At 22.4% G+C, this 17,266-nt stretch overlaps 1 protein-coding gene across 6 annotated transcripts in view; it reads right to left on the reverse strand.

Moving 5' to 3' along the window:
• Positions 1–17,266, reverse strand: part of LOC122498050 (trafficking kinesin-binding protein milt) — an 83,182-nt gene that overhangs the window by 20,353 nt on the left and 45,563 nt on the right. For 2 of the 6 annotated variants that reach the window (XM_043605569.1, XM_043605567.1), the window contains exon 2: positions 13,503–14,344. The exons of 2 other annotated variants lie outside the window; for them this stretch is intronic. In XM_043605569.1, coding sequence (XP_043461504.1) covers positions 13,503–13,995 — 493 coding nt within the window. In that variant the 5' untranslated portion in view covers positions 13,996–14,344. Of the gene's footprint in view, positions 1–2,642; positions 2,859–13,502; positions 14,345–17,266 lie in introns of those variants that run through there. 2 more of the 6 variants (XM_043605568.1, XM_043605572.1) reach the window with 2 other exon arrangements.

The following is a 17,266-nucleotide window of genomic DNA, read 5'->3' on the forward strand; positions in this document are numbered from 1 at the left end:
AGTGATGATAAAATGAACACCTAAGAAGTGCTGATAATAAAATATCAATAAAGTGGCCTTTCGTTTTACATGAAGTGTAAAACATGCTTTTTATTTCTGAACAATAGATTCCAAAGTACATTAAACTTTCGAGTTTGAATAATACTCTCAGACCTGTGGTATTTTTTTTATTTTATTTTTCAACAGTTTCTAGAATCTACAATAGAAATTGATTCTGTTAATAATTATTTGTTATCAATAATTTTACTATTCAATTTTATTAAAATTATTGATAGAAAATTAAATTAAATTATTAAAAAAAATGAATAAAATTAAATTCTTTTAGGTAAATAATTTTATTAGACTTTTGTGACTAATAAAATTCATTGGAAGAATTTCTTCAAGTTTTTTAAAAATAATGTAGTTTTTTATAATAATTTTAATTGCAAATTTTGAAAATAATTGAATTAAAAAAGCATTGAATTTTTGTCACCGAACTTTAATAAAGTTTTTAAAATAATTGCATTCTTGAGAAGAATTATAATAAATCTTTTTAAAGAATTTATTTTTTTCAAAAAATTTTATGAAAATTGTGTTTTAAATAATTGAATTTCTTTAAAAAAATTGTACCTATATTATTTATGAAAATAATTGAATTCTTTCAAAAAAAATTTATTATTCATTTTTTTCTAAAAAAGTTATGCAAATTCTATTTTACATAATTGAATTCCTGTAAAATTTTTATTATTTATGGGAATAATTGAATCTTTGAGTAGAATTTTATCCAAATTTCTTTTAAATAATTGAATTCGTTTGGGAAATTTAATTAAAATTGTACTGAAAATAATTGAATCCCTGCAAAGAATTTTACTATTTATAGAAATAATTGAATTCTTATAAAAAAATTGAAATAATAATTGAAATCTTGCAGAGAATTTAATTAAATTTTTTTTTTTGAATAATTGAATTCTTAGGAAGGATTTTATTCAAATTTTTCGAATAATTTTATGAAAATTTAAATGAATAATTCAATGATTTCGAAAAATTGAAATTTTGCAAAGAATTTTATTAAAATTTTGGAAAATAATTGAATTTTAGAGAATAATTTTGCTTTTTTTATACAAATAATTGAAATTTTGACATGAATTTAAAAAAAATTTTCTAAATAATTAAATTTTTCCGGAAAATTGAAAATAATTTAATTCCTGTAATGAATACTGTTATTTATGAAAATAATTGAATTTCAGCGAAGAATTTTGCTCTTTTTTATAAAAATAATTGAAATTTTGATGAGAATTTAAAAAAATCTTTGTAAATAATTGAATGTTTCCAGAGAATTGAAAATAGTTTAATTCCTGTAATGAATACTGTTATTTATGAAAATAATTGAATTTTGCGAAGAATTTTATTAAAATTCTTGAAAATAATTTAATTTCTAGAAAGAATTTTGATATTTATCAGTAATAATTGAATTCTTTTCAAGAATTGCGTTAAAATTTTTGAAATAATACCCATAAAATATATATTAAAAAATTTCACTAATTGCAACGAAATTGAAATTAAAATTTTTCAAAAATCAAAGTTCTTTAAATTTTAATAAAATTCAAAATAATTGAATTACTGAGAAGAATTTTATTATTTACAAATATTTAACTATATTTCAAAAACAGAATTTCTCAAAAAAAAAATAATTTTTTAAACTATTTTTTTATTAGGTATTTAAATATTTTTATTTTTACAAAAATGTTGTTATTAAAATATTTTAGATAAAAGAATTAAAAACTTGAACGATTTTATAAATAAATATTTAATTATTGTTAATTTCTTCACAGTGAAGAAAATTTCAAAAAATTCTAGTTTAAAATCTGCAAATTTGAATTATTTCTGAAAATTGCTAATTTTCTTTAAACTAAAATCTTTTCTTTTTTTTCAAAAAGTTATTCTTGAATTTTAATTATTTAAAATAAATGTAACTATATTTACGGGCTTATTTTATTATTTGTTAAACAAATTTAAAAAACTACCTAAATTCTATAGAAAAAGAAATTTTACTGAAATATTATTTCTTTATATTTCTTTTTCTTTCTTTCTTTTAATGAAAATAGAAATTTGATCAAAGTTTTAACTGAAAGAAAAATTAAATTCTTCTCGCAGTAACATTTTTTTAATTCTAAATAATTTTCTAAGAAATAAAAATGGTGGTTTAATTTCTCCACTTGAGAACGAAAAGATCGTCCACTAGATGGCGTGGAAGCTGATTTTATCAACTGAACTGTCATCTAGCGGTGACCTTGGCGTTCTCAGGTGGAGAAAATCAACTCCATATTGAATCTAAAAATGTTCGTAATTTTACGATTATTTATGATCACAATCTAGAGAGTTAACAATTAATATAAATGGATTTTAATTTTGAATTCACTCTAATTTGCTATAAAAATATCAAATTAAAGGAATTAATGAAATTTCGATTAATTTATGAGTAAAATTATAAAGTATTAATAGTTAGGCCTACGGACCTGATAATAATATTATTTTATAAAAGAATTTCTCTCTGGCGTAAAATTTAATTGAGGAGTATGGCGAGTCTCATAAACTCAAAACTAAAAAATCGTTCCATTCGCTTTAAGACAGCAAATAGAGAAAACAAACTGTAAAATGCCTACATGGTCCATCGGCGGGCGATGTTAGAAGAAAGAGAGGACTTCTGAGACCACTGCAAGTTTCACAAAATGGTGTAATCGTCGAAGTTAATGGTAATGACAATCCAGAATGTACATTTTCGTTATGTTTCGGAATTTCCTCATCATACTCATATGGATCGTCATCATCCTGAACAAATTCAATTTTTCTCTCCCCCTGCTGTTGTTCTAAGTCACTGTCATTTCCATTATCGTTACCAATTCCATTTTCCGGTCCCGGGGCCTCTGCCTCGGACCTTCCACTAGATCTTGTCTCCTCCAGGATATTAAAATTTTTCTCAAAACTGTCTCGACATTTCACACTTTCTTTCTAGTTCACTATTCTCCCCACACATTCCTCTTTATAAACGTCCGACATAATTCAAAATTATTTTTCATTTCATTTTTCATCTATTATTAACAAGTCCAAGAAGAGAATTTTTTTTTAAATTCTCATTTTTCGACAATTAAATGTGACGAAGAAATTCTCTAAAGAAAGGGACTTTAGAAACAAACAAACAAATTAATTTATTTTTGTGATTACAAAAAGTACAAATTGGAAGATTGTGAAAATCGAAATAATAAAAGTTGATTACCACCATCAGTTATATTTTCAGACAATTAGGAATATACGGTAAATAATCTAGAAACAAAGATCGTAAACAATAAAAAAAATAACTGGAGTATTATTACAATCAATGATATCAAGATTTATTAAAAATTCCAATTTATTCCTTTTTCTCACAATTCTATTTTTCTAAGGAGAACGAGAAGAAGAGAAATATTCTCAAAGATTATACCAGAGGGGGAAAAATTGAGGATAATAAAATCGAGGTGTTGTGAGCAGAAAATGACTGTGAACCTGTTTTCCGAACCGGTAATGTAACGAACATGACCTACGCATGCAGATATCAAGTTTCCGTGGTGGTAGTTTTGCCATCATTATACTGCCATAATCAAATTTCACTCACAAATTGAATACACCTTAAACATTTATAAACATTATTCATATTGTACAGGCTTCGCACTCGATTGTTAATTTTTAAGTCATTTAATTAATTAATTAATTTAATTTAATTTAATTTTATTTAATTTATTTTAATTTATTTTAATTTAATTTAATTTAATTTAATTAATTTTCAAAAAAATAGCAAAAAGTATCTCTAAGACTGAGAAAAAGTAGTAAAAAGTCGCTAAATTGAAATTGACGATTCACAAAAATCAGAAAAAATTTGATTCTATATATTTTATTTCCCAAATTTTTTACTACTTTTCATAAAAAATATTTACATTTCTTCTTATCCTGCTAATAACTTGAATTCTAAATTTTTTCAAATTCAATTATTTTCAAAATTTAAAATTAAAATTCTTCCAAATAATACAATTTAAAAATAATTTTTAAACGTAGAAAAAAGTGAAAAAATCTTTTTTTAAAACCATTTTAATTAAAATTCTTCAAAAGACTCATTTTTTTGGGCAATTTCTAAGTTAAATTGTATTCAAAACTTGAGTAATCTTTATTAAATAAATATTTAAATTCTTAATTATTTTTTCACAGGAATTAAAATATTTGAAATGATTTCGATGTAAAATCTTTTTGAAATTTATATCTAACTATTTCTAAAAATATCTATATTTTTATATTAATATAAATTATAATATTATAATATTCTATAATTTCCATTGAAAATTTCTAAATAAAAAATTATTCAAAATTTTAATATTTTTTTAAGAAAATGATAAGTCAATAATATTTTGCAAAAATATTATTGTTTTTAAAACAATTAAAATTTTCAAACATTTTAATTTAAAAATAATTTTTTAATTTTAATTATTTAAAAAAATTAATACTTTAAAGCTTGTAATATTCTTCAATTATTATGTAAAATTTTAACTGAAATTCGCGTTTGAATCAATTCTTAATAGAGAGTTCTACGAGAATTCAATTATTTAAATAAAAAAATTGAAATTCTTAAAATTGAATTTATAAAAAATTTAATAAAATTTTTTTTAATGCTTGAAATTCTCTAAAGAATTTAAAAAAAAATTTTAAGAATAATTATTAAATTATTAAAATAAAAATATTAAAATTTGTTACAAATAATCGAATTCTTGGCCAGAATTTCATTAAAATTTTGGAAAATAAATTGAATTTCTACAAAAAATTTTAGGAAAATTTTAAAAAAATAATGAAATTGTTTTCAGGAATTTAATATAAATTGCATTAAAAATATTGTAATGCTTCTAAAGAATTTAATCGACATTTTTCAATTTTTAAAAATAATTGAAATCCTGCCATGAGTTTTTTTAATTATAAAAATAATTGAATTCTTGTAGAGAATTTTATTAAAATTTTCGAAAATAATTGAATTTTTGCTAAGAATTTTATTATCAATAAAAATAATTGTATTATTGCGAAGAATTTTATAAACTTTTTTTTTAATTAATTGAATTTTCTTAAAAAAAATTTTATTCTTTGTGAAAATAATTGAAATTTTGACAAGAATTTAATGAATAATTTTCAAAATAATTGAATTCTTTTTAAAATTGTGTTATTTACGGAAAATAATTGAATTTTTACGTAGAGTTTTATCGAATTTTTAAAAATAATTATTGAATTCTTTTGGAAAATTTTATTAAAATTGTACTGAAAATAATTGAATTCCAGCAAAGAATTTTACTATATTTATAAAAATAATTGAATTATTCCGAAGAATGTTTTTATTTATAAAAATAATTGAAATCTTGCGAAGAATATTATTAAATTCTTTCAAATAATTGAAATCCCGCGTGAAAATTTGTATTATTCAAGAAAATAATTTAATTCCAGCGAAGGATTTTATTCAAAATTTTTGGAAATAATTGAATTTTCGCGAAGAATTATACGAAAATTGTAATGAATAATTAAATTATTTTAAATAAGTTTAATTAAAATTGTATTAAAAATAATTCAATTCCAGCGATGAGTTTTTTTTATTTATAAAAATAATTGAATTCTGGCAAAGAATTTTATTGAAATTTTCCAAAATAATTGAATTTTTGAGAAGAATTTAATTAATTTTTTTTTTTAAAATAATTTATTTTTCTTAAAAAAAAATTTATTATCTGTGAAAATAATTGAAATTTTGACAAGAATTTTTTAAATAATTGAATGCTTTTTAAAATTGTATTATTTACGAAAATAATTGGATTTTTACGTAGTTTTATCGAATTTTTAAAAATAATTATTGAATTCTTTTGGAAAATTTTATTAAAATTGTACTGAAAATAATTGAATTCCTGCAAAGAATTTTACTATTTATAAAAATAATTGGATTCTTCGGAAGAATGTTATTATTTATGAAAATAATAGAATCTTGCGAAGAATTTTATTAAATTTTTTTAAATAATTGAAATCCCGTGAAAAATTGTATTATTTGAGAAATTAATTTAACTCTAGTAAAGAATGTTATTCAAATTGTTGAAAATAATTGAATTTTTTTTGAATAATTTTATGAAAATTTAAAGGAATAACTCAAATATTTTGAATAATTAAATTAAAATTGTTTTAAAAATAATTTAATTCCAGCGATGAGTTTTTTTATTTATAAAAATAATTGAATTCTTGCAAAGAATTTTATTGAAATTTTCGAAAACTAATTTTTGAGAGGAATTTAATTAATTTATTTTTCTTAAAAAATTTTTTATTATTTGTAAAAATAATTGAAATTCTGACAAGAATTTCTATAACAATTTTCTAAATAATTGAATTTATTTTAAATTTTATATAAATTGTATTTTAAATAATTGAATTCCTGATAAAATTGTGTTATTTACATGAAAATAATTGAATTTTTGCAAACAGTTTTATCAAATTTCTGAAAATAATAATTGAACTATTTTGGAAAATTTTATCCTGTGAAGAATTTTATTATTTGAGAAAATAATTTAATTTTTGCGAAGGATTTTATTGAAATTTTTATAAATAATTGATTTTTTGCGAAGAATAATTTTTTTTCATCTATTAGCAAATTTAAAGTATAGTTACAATAATTATTTACTTCAGAGGATTTTATGACAAAGAGAAGAATTTTGAAAATAGTTATGATCATAACACCACGATTATTATTTAAGATAATTATATTCCCATTTATTAATCAAAATTAATCTATTTTTATATTTATTTCTTTTTCTACTTATTGTTATTTCACTTTTCCTTATTATTATTTTTATTTTCAACTTTTAAAAGTGGGTCTAGAATATAAAACATTAATGATGTTAGTTTCTTTATTTAACCCTCTCAACTATAACCAAAGACTCTAGTTTCAAGTGTTGTGAACGAAACGAAACCAGTAACAATAAGTTTCAAACATTTCTCTTAGAGCTATCAATGTAATTATTGATTTTCAACTTTATAAAACCTTAAACAGTATAGAAGAAGACCGGAGTGCAATGTCATAAAAAGAGGAAACCTTTTCGCACATTACGTCAATAATTATCAAAATAAAAGAAGAAAAAGAAAAAACTTGAAAGCAAATTTTAATTTTTTAATATTCAGACATGACAAATTAAAACCGACAAGGACTAAACCATTAAAGGTTTCCTTTCAATCCGATTTTAATCTCAAAACGATGAATTTCTATTATTACGTAATTCACAATTTTCCTACTGACTATTAATTCTAAAGCCAATTTTCAAATTCAAATCCAAAAAATAGAAAGAATGATAAATTTTATAAAAAATCTAAATAAAAGGAAATAAAAATTTCCAAAGTATGGAACACTTTGTAATGTACAAAAATTGTATTTTTGAAATTAAAAAAAAAAGAAAAGGAAAAATAGAAGCAATTGAGGAGAAAGTAAAAACGAAATCCAAACTGAACATTCTTTTGGGAAAAAGTGTCAAAGAAGAAAAAAATATCTAATCAAACTGTCATTTTCCATTTTGACAGAAACACGTGTTAACATTCTCAAGATAGATGATGCAGATGACAAAGTACTACCAACCATTCTTTTCTAAACCTTTCCACTCAACTATTACATCATTTTCAAAATACCTCTCTCTCTCTCTCGAGGCTCTCGACTATAAAATCTCAATTGCAGGCTTCATTGCATAATAAAAAAACTATCAACTTTAAAAATTTCAATGAAAGACGTAGAGATACATAATTGAAACATTGTCATCAGATCGTGACGCAATTTAAACAATTTTTTCGAAATTTCAAAAATTTTGTTCCAAAAAACAAAATCCATCATCGAATAATTCACAATTTGAAAAATGAAATGAAAAAAACGATCAATTGCAAATCACATATAGAGAGACAATTGGAAAACACCCCATTTTTTTCCTCGCAACACACTAACACACACTTGAACTTGTTTTTTTTCGAAAAAATTTATCATCATTCAATTGTTGAAAAATAAAAATAACATTTTACTACCGGAAGTGATTTTTTAACACTTTCTTCTTAAATATGATTTTGTTTTTGTATTTTTGATAAAAACACGAGAAATGTGCGCGAAGTGGACGGAGTTAAGTCGCGAGGGAGGAATCGATCCACCATATTTGCAGTAGACAGGGGATGAAAGACTCAGTGTTGCCAACTGACGTCATAAGGGAAAATTCCCCTAAAAGAAAATTAATAGAGGGTTTTTGGAATGAAAAAAGGAAGAGTTGTTTTTTTAGGGAACACCACAAGTTCAACCTTGACCACTAACAAGAACCATTTCATAACCTAGTCTATCGATTTTTTCCCCCATGATGACGTAACTGTATATAGTTCAATTTTTTTTTTATTTCTTGTCATGAAAGACTTGGAAATTTTTTTTTTTTGACTTTTCCTTACTTTTTCCCTGACCAGGGTTGCCAAAAAAAATTTTATTTCGTTTTTCCGATTTCTAGATTTTTTCCTTCTATTAAAGAAAATTCAAATGAAATTTAATTTTATGAGAAAAAAGATAATTTTTAGAAAGAAAAATTTTATTTTCTATCTGATTTAAAAAATAAAATAATTACTTACTGGTAGTTAACTTTTCGCGATTATTTTCGAAAAGTTTAAGAAGAAAAATGAAAAGTTTCAAAAAATGGAATTATTTGTTAAGCAAATTTTAGAAAAATTTTCATTTACTTCTTTATGAAGATTCGATTAATTTTAAAAGAATAGAATCGAAATATTTTAAAAATCTAACTTTCTGAATTTGAAATAATAAATTTCTTAAAACATCAACTTTTTTTTACAATTTTTTTTAACAATTTAAATTTTGAAACTTTTTGAAATTAATTAATTAAGAAATTAATAAAAAAAATTTATTTTCCTCGAGAATTCGTCCTGTGAGAATTGACAAAAAAAATTCTAACTTTTCCTGACTTTTTCCCTATCAGGGTTGCCAAAAAAATTTGATTTCGTTTTTTCCTGATTTCTAGACTTTTTTCTTCTATTAAAGAAAATTCAAGTGTGAAATTTAATTTGATGAGAAAAAAAGATCATTTTTAGAAGCAAAAATTTGATTGTCTATCTAGTTTAAAAAATAAAATTAATCCTACTTTCCTCGAATATTTACAAAAAGTTCAATAAGAAAAATTAAAAGTTTCAAAAAATTAAATTATTTTCTAATCGAATTTTGGAAGAATTGAATTAATTCAAAATTTTTCTTTTACTTGTTTATGAAAAATCGATTATTTTTAAGAGAATAGAATTGAAATATTTAAAAAATATGACTTTTCTCTTAAAATAAAATAATAAGCAAAACTTCTTAAAGCATCAATTTTTAAAAATAATTTTTAATTTGAAATTTATTAAAAATAAGTAGATTTTTTTGTTTGTGTAAATTAATAGAAATTTTAATTTTTTTTGGGGAATTTTTAAAATTTTTTAACTTGTAAAAATTAAGAGAAAAAATTCTGACTTTTCCTGACTTTTTCCCTGACCAGGGATGCAAAAAAAAAAATTATTCCTTTTTTCCCTGATTTCTAGACTTTTTCCTCCTATTACAAAAAAATTCAAGTGAAATTTACTTTTATTAGAAAAAGAATAATTTTTAGAATTAAAAATTTAATTTTTTATCTGATTTAAGAAAGAAAATTAATTACTGGTAGTTAACTTTTCTCGATTATCTTTAAAAACTTGAATAAGAAAAATAAAATATTTAAAAAAATTAAATTATTTTTTAATCGAATTTTAGAAAAATTGAATTATTTCAAAAATTTTCTTTTACTTGTTTATGAAGATTCGATTATTTTTAAAAGAATAGAATTGAAATATTTTAAAAATCTGACTTTTCTCTTAAAAAAAATAAACAAAACTTCTGAAAGCATCAATTTATAATAATAATTTTTAATTTGAAACTTATTAAAAATAAGTAGATTTTTTTATTTTCTTCGAGAATTTTATTATTTTTTTTTCTTACGAATGGAGAAAAAAATTCTGACTTTTCCTAACTTTTTCCTTGACCAGGTTTGCCGAAAAAATTTTATTCCGTTTTTCTCTGATTTCTAGACAACATTTTGATTTTTTCTTTCTTTAAAAAAGCAGTCAATTTCAATTTTATAAAAAAAAAATAATCTAACTTTTTTGCTGCTTAAATTAGTTAAAATTTTCTGATAAATATTTTGAAATTCTATTAATTTATTGGTAAAGTCTGTAATTTTTTAATTATTTATGATTAAACATTGAATTTAGAGAGTTTGACAAATAATATTCCACTGAAAAAAATTTATTTGATTCAAATAACCGATTAATTGACTATTATCAATTAAATATTTACTTGAATCAAATAATATTTTAACCAATAATTTCAGTATTTGAAGTAAATAACATTTAATTGACTCCAATAAATATTAGTTATTTGATGCAATTAAATATTTAATTGATAATAGTCAATTAATCGGTTATTTGAATCAAATAAATTTTTTTTTCTATTAATAAATTAATGGACTTAAACTTTGAATTTACTTTTATTTGTTATTTTTATGATCTATTTTTTTAGGTTTATTTTTTGTCTAAGAATTAATTTGGTTATTAAAATTTATGACTAGGAAAAAAATCTAAATTTTGTCTGAAAATTAGAGAAAATTTTTAGTATTTTAGTTTTATTTCCCCTTTTTCAAATGTTTATTTTTTATATTCTAGTTTAATGAATCCAACAATAACCAGAATTACATAATTACAAAAACGGTGTGTGTATTCTTTTTCTGAAAATTGCGAATTCTTTGTATCAATCTAACTGTATGGATAAAAGTAAATACCGTTAATTAAAACTATTTGAGACTATTCAATTATTTTCATTAAGCTGAGAAATTTCACAGGATTAAATAATAAAAAGGAATTACATGATAAAAAGAAAAAAGAAGAAGTAGAAAAAGAAAAGAAGCGGACTCTTGACTAACGCATCTCTATATAACTAAAAGTGGAAACTCGTGTGAGAAAATGAAAAAAAATATGTTAAAGTACAAGTGCTCAAGCTGTCGTCGTCGTCTCGAGAGAGAAAGGTCGTCTTCTCACACACAAGGTCTCTTTTGACATGGTTCACGATGATAACAATCGTATCGCTCTTATTACTCCTTTCCTTTTGAAAATCTTTTCAATGCAAAAAAAAAATAATGTTTTATTCAAACCGGGGGGAAAAATAGGAGAATATATCTTCTGGATCGAAACACTTTATACCTCTCGAACAATGCATTTTTTATGATGATGAAATAAATTTGCAGAAATTAAATTCTTTAATCATCTTCGAAGAATTTTAATTCGTAATCTAATTTATATTTACATGCACCTATCGCGCGGGAAAAAAAATGATTCGTTTTTTTAGTAGCAATTTAACACAATAGCAAAAAAAATTTTATAACTCCAATAACAACTTACGGTTCGATAAACAATTTTCTAGATGAAATGGAATTAGATTCTAAGTTGAGAGAATCGATTGAAATAGAGATTCTTGTCATGGACGTTTCAGATACAATCATAATTGATGTCTTGAGAGAAAAAAAAGATAAAAAAGGTAAAAAAAAGAGTAAAAAACACTTTCGAAAATATTTCAAATCTAGTGAATTATTTCCAGAAACAAAAATTGTAAAAAGGTGACATTTTTCCTGCGATTTTTGAAAAAAGTCACATTTATTCGAAAATTGTGAGAAAAAGTCCAGAGTCATTTTAGGGTTGCCAGAAAAATTTGATTTTATTTTTCCTTGATTTCCGGACAGTATTTTCCTTTTTCCCTGGCCTTAAAGAATAATAAATTTTAAAAAATTCCGAAATCAAAATTTTAAATCCTTTGAAATCCAATAATTTATGAGAATTTATCCAAAATTATTTTCCAGTTTTCAATTTAATTATTTTCTAGAATTTTTAATTAAAATTCTTCTCTAATTCAATTATTCTTAATATTTTTTTAAAGAAAATTTATGAATTAAAATATTTATTTAAAGAAAAAGAAAATTTACCAAAAATATTTCTTAAATCCACTTGTTTACAGTTCAATTATATGAAATTTCAATAATTTGAAAATTTTTCAATTAAATATTTATTGTGGAAAAACTAATATAAAAATGCAAAATACGATTTTTTAATATTATTTAATATTATTTTCTAAGAAAAACAGAATTTTATTTATTTTCAAGTCTTCTTTTATATGTAGAATCATTTTTGTTCTAATTAGTTCAAAATAAAATTTTTGCAATAAAAAATTTGGAAATTAATTTACTTTTCAAAATTTTGCGTTAACATGTGAAATTTTTAAAATTTTCAAACATAACATTTTGGCAGGATTCCAACAGAAATCCGAATTTAAAATTCCATACCTTTTCCATGACTTCCAGGTCAAATTTTTACGAAATACTAGTGGAATTTTAAATCTAATTTCATTATTTTTGGGCTCTTTAAAAACACTTTACTTATTTAAAAGTCTCCACCCTTTGGTAAAAATTCTAAAATTATAAAAATTTATCAAAAATTAAAAAAACCGATTTTCTTAAAATTCAACATTTTTTCCTCTCTTTTATGGGATTAAGCTTCTTTATTTTTGTGCTCTTGGAAAATACTTTACTTATTTAATAGTCTCCACCCTTTGGTAAAAAATCTAAAATTATCAAAAATTTATCAAAAATTAAAAAAACCGATTTTCTTAAAATTCAACATTTTTTCCTTTCTTTTATGGGATTAAGCTACATTATTTTTGTGCTCTTGGAAAATACTTTAATTATTTAATAGTCTCGACTCTTTGGTAAAAAATCTAAAATTATCCAAATTATCAAAAATTCAAAAATCCGAAAATCTTAAAATTCAACATTTTTTCCTCTTTTTTAGGGGATTAAGCTTCATTATTTTTGTGCTCTTGGAAAATACTTTACTTATTTAATAGTCTCAACCCTTTGGTAAAAAATCTAAAATTATCCAAATTATCAAAAATTCAAAAATCCGAATTTCTTAAAATTCAACATTTTTTCCTCTCTTTTATGGGATTAAGCTTCATTATTTTTGTGCTCTTGGAAAATACTTTACTTATTTAATAGTCTCGACTCTTTGGTAAAAAATCTAAAATTATCGAAAATTATCAAAAATTCAAAAATCCGAATTACTTAAAATTCAACATTTTTTCCTCTCTTTTATGGGATTTATTTTCAATAAAATTTTAATTACCAGAATACTATGATTATTAATAAAGAAGATAGATTTTATCCAAGAGCTGCGGATGTAATGAAAACAAAAGAAGTAAAATAAAAACAAAAGAAACTGAAAGTTAATCATAACCCACAATTTTTTTTTTAACATCTCGATCCCTTTCTACAAAACAAGTAACTTTTTCGTATTTAGAAAAAAAATATTCAGTAAGAATATTGCAAAAATTTGCAAATAAAGCAAAAAAAATCTACCTCGATTTAAGAGAAGTGTACGAATGACACGAATGTAAATCCTCCCGTGTTTCGTTCGTGCTACGTGAAATAAAAAATCCGACAGATCTCCATCGCCCTCGTGTATATCTGTTTCGGACAGAACTTGTCGAAGTGTCTCTTCACGATCCTCGACAGTACTCTCATCACCAGGACTGAGTCCTCTCTCCAAATATTCAACAACTCCAATATCTTCCCAAATTTCAGGATCTCTCTCCTCTGGATTTCGAGTGAAAAAATTTGTCGTCGTCCTTTTCCTTGTCGTTGGTGTTGGTGTCGATGCACTGGCAAGTCCTGAGAATGAAACATCGAGTGCAAGCGATTCAAATGTTGAATTTCCGAGGGCAATTGTGGAGCCAAAATTTCTCGGTCTTGTTGCTTGTCTCGAGGACGAGGAATCGATGCGACGAACATCATCATCATCCTTTTCCTCGCTTTTAGTGCAAAATGAGGTCGTCGAGTCGGTGCTGGTCATGACATAGTTTCAAACTCGGTTTCAATTTTAGGATGAAAAAAAAATAATTCTCACGAAAAGCAAAAATTTCGTAGAATACACTTTGTTTTAAATCAATTTTTCTCTTTTTCAATCAGCTTCTCTTTTTTTGATTCCGAACAATTCCGAGAAGGTCACAATCGATGTGATATTTGTCTCGTTCGCTCTTCTCTTTTTTTTTCCTCTGCTCCGATCCGAATCCGTGTCGATAGGCGATGAATTAGTCCAGTTTTCTTTTCATTTTTTTCGTTCCTCTACAAGCGAATTGAAGACGAGTTAATAAAATTGCTTTCTTTACTAATTGAATGGTGCACAGCATCCATTCCAGGGTCTTGACATATTTCAGATAACAGAATATTGAGATAAGAAAAAGCTTGTCTTAGAAGGTCGTGTTGAGTGCGTCATTTCAAATTATATTTTACAACTCTTTTTTCAAAATCTTATTAAAAAATACTTCAATTCAATTTAAAAAAAAGTAATTCAATACTTTTTAGAGAAATTTTCAAAAAAATATTTTTCTAAAAGATAAAAAAGGAAGTAAGAGGGAAAATAAAGTAAAATAATTTCAGGCCTCGGATCGACTTTAAGGCGCAAAAAAAGTCGCTTTAGTCGATTAAAAATACAAAAAAAAAAATCGAAAAAGTCGTTTTATTTAATTCAGTGTTGTTACAAAAATTTTATTTTGTATTTTCCTTACTTTTCACTAATTTCTAAATTCAATTATTTAAAACTTGAATAATTTTGTCCAATAAATATTTAAATCCTACTTCTTATCTGTTTTTCTACAGGAAATAAAATTTTTTAAATTTCAATTCAAAACCTTCTGAAGAAAATTTTCATTAATTTTCATTTCAAAATTTACACTTAAAGATTTTCCATTAAAATTTTTGAGAATTTAATTATTAAAATTAATTTTAAAAATTTGCAATTAAAATTCTTTAATAGTTGATTTTCAAAAATTTTAATAAAATACTTAAAAAAATAAACTATTTTCAATTAAATTTTACGAAGTTTTAATTATTCTAAAATTTTTTAATTATAAGTAAATTTTTTAAATTTTATTATCGTAAAAAATTATTCAAAAATATAATTTTGAAAAATTTGTCTATATAGTTATTTTTCACATTATAAAAATCGAAATAAGTTGCATTTTGTACTAAAAATGCGGTATTTTGTTGCAACATTTGGAAAAAAGTCGAAAAGTCGCAATTTTTGAAAATAAGTCGAAAAAAGTCGCATTTTTTGAAAATAGTCGAAAAAGTCGAAAAAGTCATAATATCCGAGGCCTAAAAAGATAAAAAAAAAGTAAAGGGGAAATAAAGTAAAATAATTTCTTCACAATATTTTTGAATAAAGAAATCGAATAACATTAATCAGGAAGTATAATAATTCAGTTGAACGATAAAATAATTCGATGGATATATAATTCGAACACGAGGGAAAATTTCAAATGTCAATTTTTCCTTTCCTTTCGAAACAATTCCTATAATTCACAATAGGTAATAATATCTATAATGCAGAAAAGCAAATTATTATTCTACCACAAAACGACTTTCAATAAATAAAAATCATTATAGGAATGGTTCGATCTATTTTCACACGCAGACTCATTCAGAACAAAACAACCTGTATTGACAATAAAAGCTCTCGATATATTAATTATCATTCGAGAATATATATTTGAAAAATGTCAAACGAAAATAAAAATGGAAAATAAAAACAAAACATATCGAAAGTTTTCCGCTCATCAAAAATCATAAGCGAATTTAATTATCACAATTTATAAATAAAAATAAAAATAAACAAATATTCATTTTGATGATTTTTATCATAACAAACAAAATAAATAAATAAAATATAATTTTACACGGGAACTACCCGTATAAATAAATAAATAAAAAAAGTAAATAAAAAAGGTGGAATAAAATAATAAATAAAATAAGAAAATAAATAATAAAAATGAAATAAAATAACAAAGTAAATGCAATTCACAAATATTCATCAATTTTTAATTATTTCTCTAATGAAAAAATAAAAAATAACGAAACATTTTAATTTTCCTCTAAATAAAAAAAATTATAAAAATTTCAAATTTCAAATTAGGTCAATTTTGCCACACAGGAAAGAAGTTTGATGGACAGTGATTGTCATTGTGAAATAAAAGAAGAAATAAATTGAGAGACGAATGTAATTAAATTCAGAAATTCAGAAAATAATTCAGATACCTATTTCCAAAAATTATTAAAATATTCAGAGAATAATTCAGAAATTCACAAAAAAAAAATTCAGAAAAAAATATAATTTTCATTCGTTTAAATTAATTAGCTACTAATTAAAGATAACTGAAATTAAATAAATAAATGTAAAACAAGAGAGAAATCGTACAAATTCTAAAACCTGTAATTGATTCGATATCGGATAAACTTACACTGGAAACAACAATATATCTAAAATGAGATGAAAAAAGAAAAGACGAAAAGAAAAACTCCACAAGATAAACTATTCAAAAATAATTTACTATTTTACTTTCTAAAATCATTTAGCGATTATTGTTGGATAAGAATATTGTATAGAAAATGTCAGATGTAAATGTTTCACTCGTTTGGCATTTCATACTTTGAACTGTTGATCTTATTTTAAAAAAGACGATGCACAAACGATGTTAGAGGCGAAAATAACAAATTATATCTCATCGTTCAAAGAAAAAAAAATTATTTACAAATTATGATTACACTTTTGATTATAATTGCATATATAGTAATTATTAATTATAATAATTATTAGTTATTGGACAATTAATTGTTAGTATTTTATTTATTTTTATTTTAATTGTTAGTAATATTAATTAATTGATAATTATAACAAATAACTAGCAAATGTTATGCGTGAAACATGATATTCAATTTTCTATTACTATTATTATGCAAATAACAAAATTTTTTATTTTCAATTATAAACTTCAATTTTTGAACAATTTCAGATTCGAAATTTAAAAAATTCAATTATTAAGCACATAATTAATTAATTATTATTGTTTATTATTTTTAAAAACTCTAATAAAATTCTTCGCAAGAATTCAATATTCAATTATTCAATTTTTGGTAAGAATTCAATTATTTTCAAAAATTTTAATTAATTCTTCGAAACAATTCAATTATTTCTTCATAAATATTAAATAATAACATTCTTCGGAAGAATTCAATTATTTTTATAAATATTAAAATTCTTTGCAGAAATTCAATTATTTAAAAAA

The sequence above is a fragment of the Leptopilina heterotoma genome, unplaced genomic scaffold (genome assembly GCF_015476425.1).
Source record: "Leptopilina heterotoma isolate Lh14 unplaced genomic scaffold, ASM1547642v1 Lhet_141, whole genome shotgun sequence".
Taxonomy (NCBI): domain Eukaryota; kingdom Metazoa; phylum Arthropoda; class Insecta; order Hymenoptera; family Figitidae; genus Leptopilina; species Leptopilina heterotoma.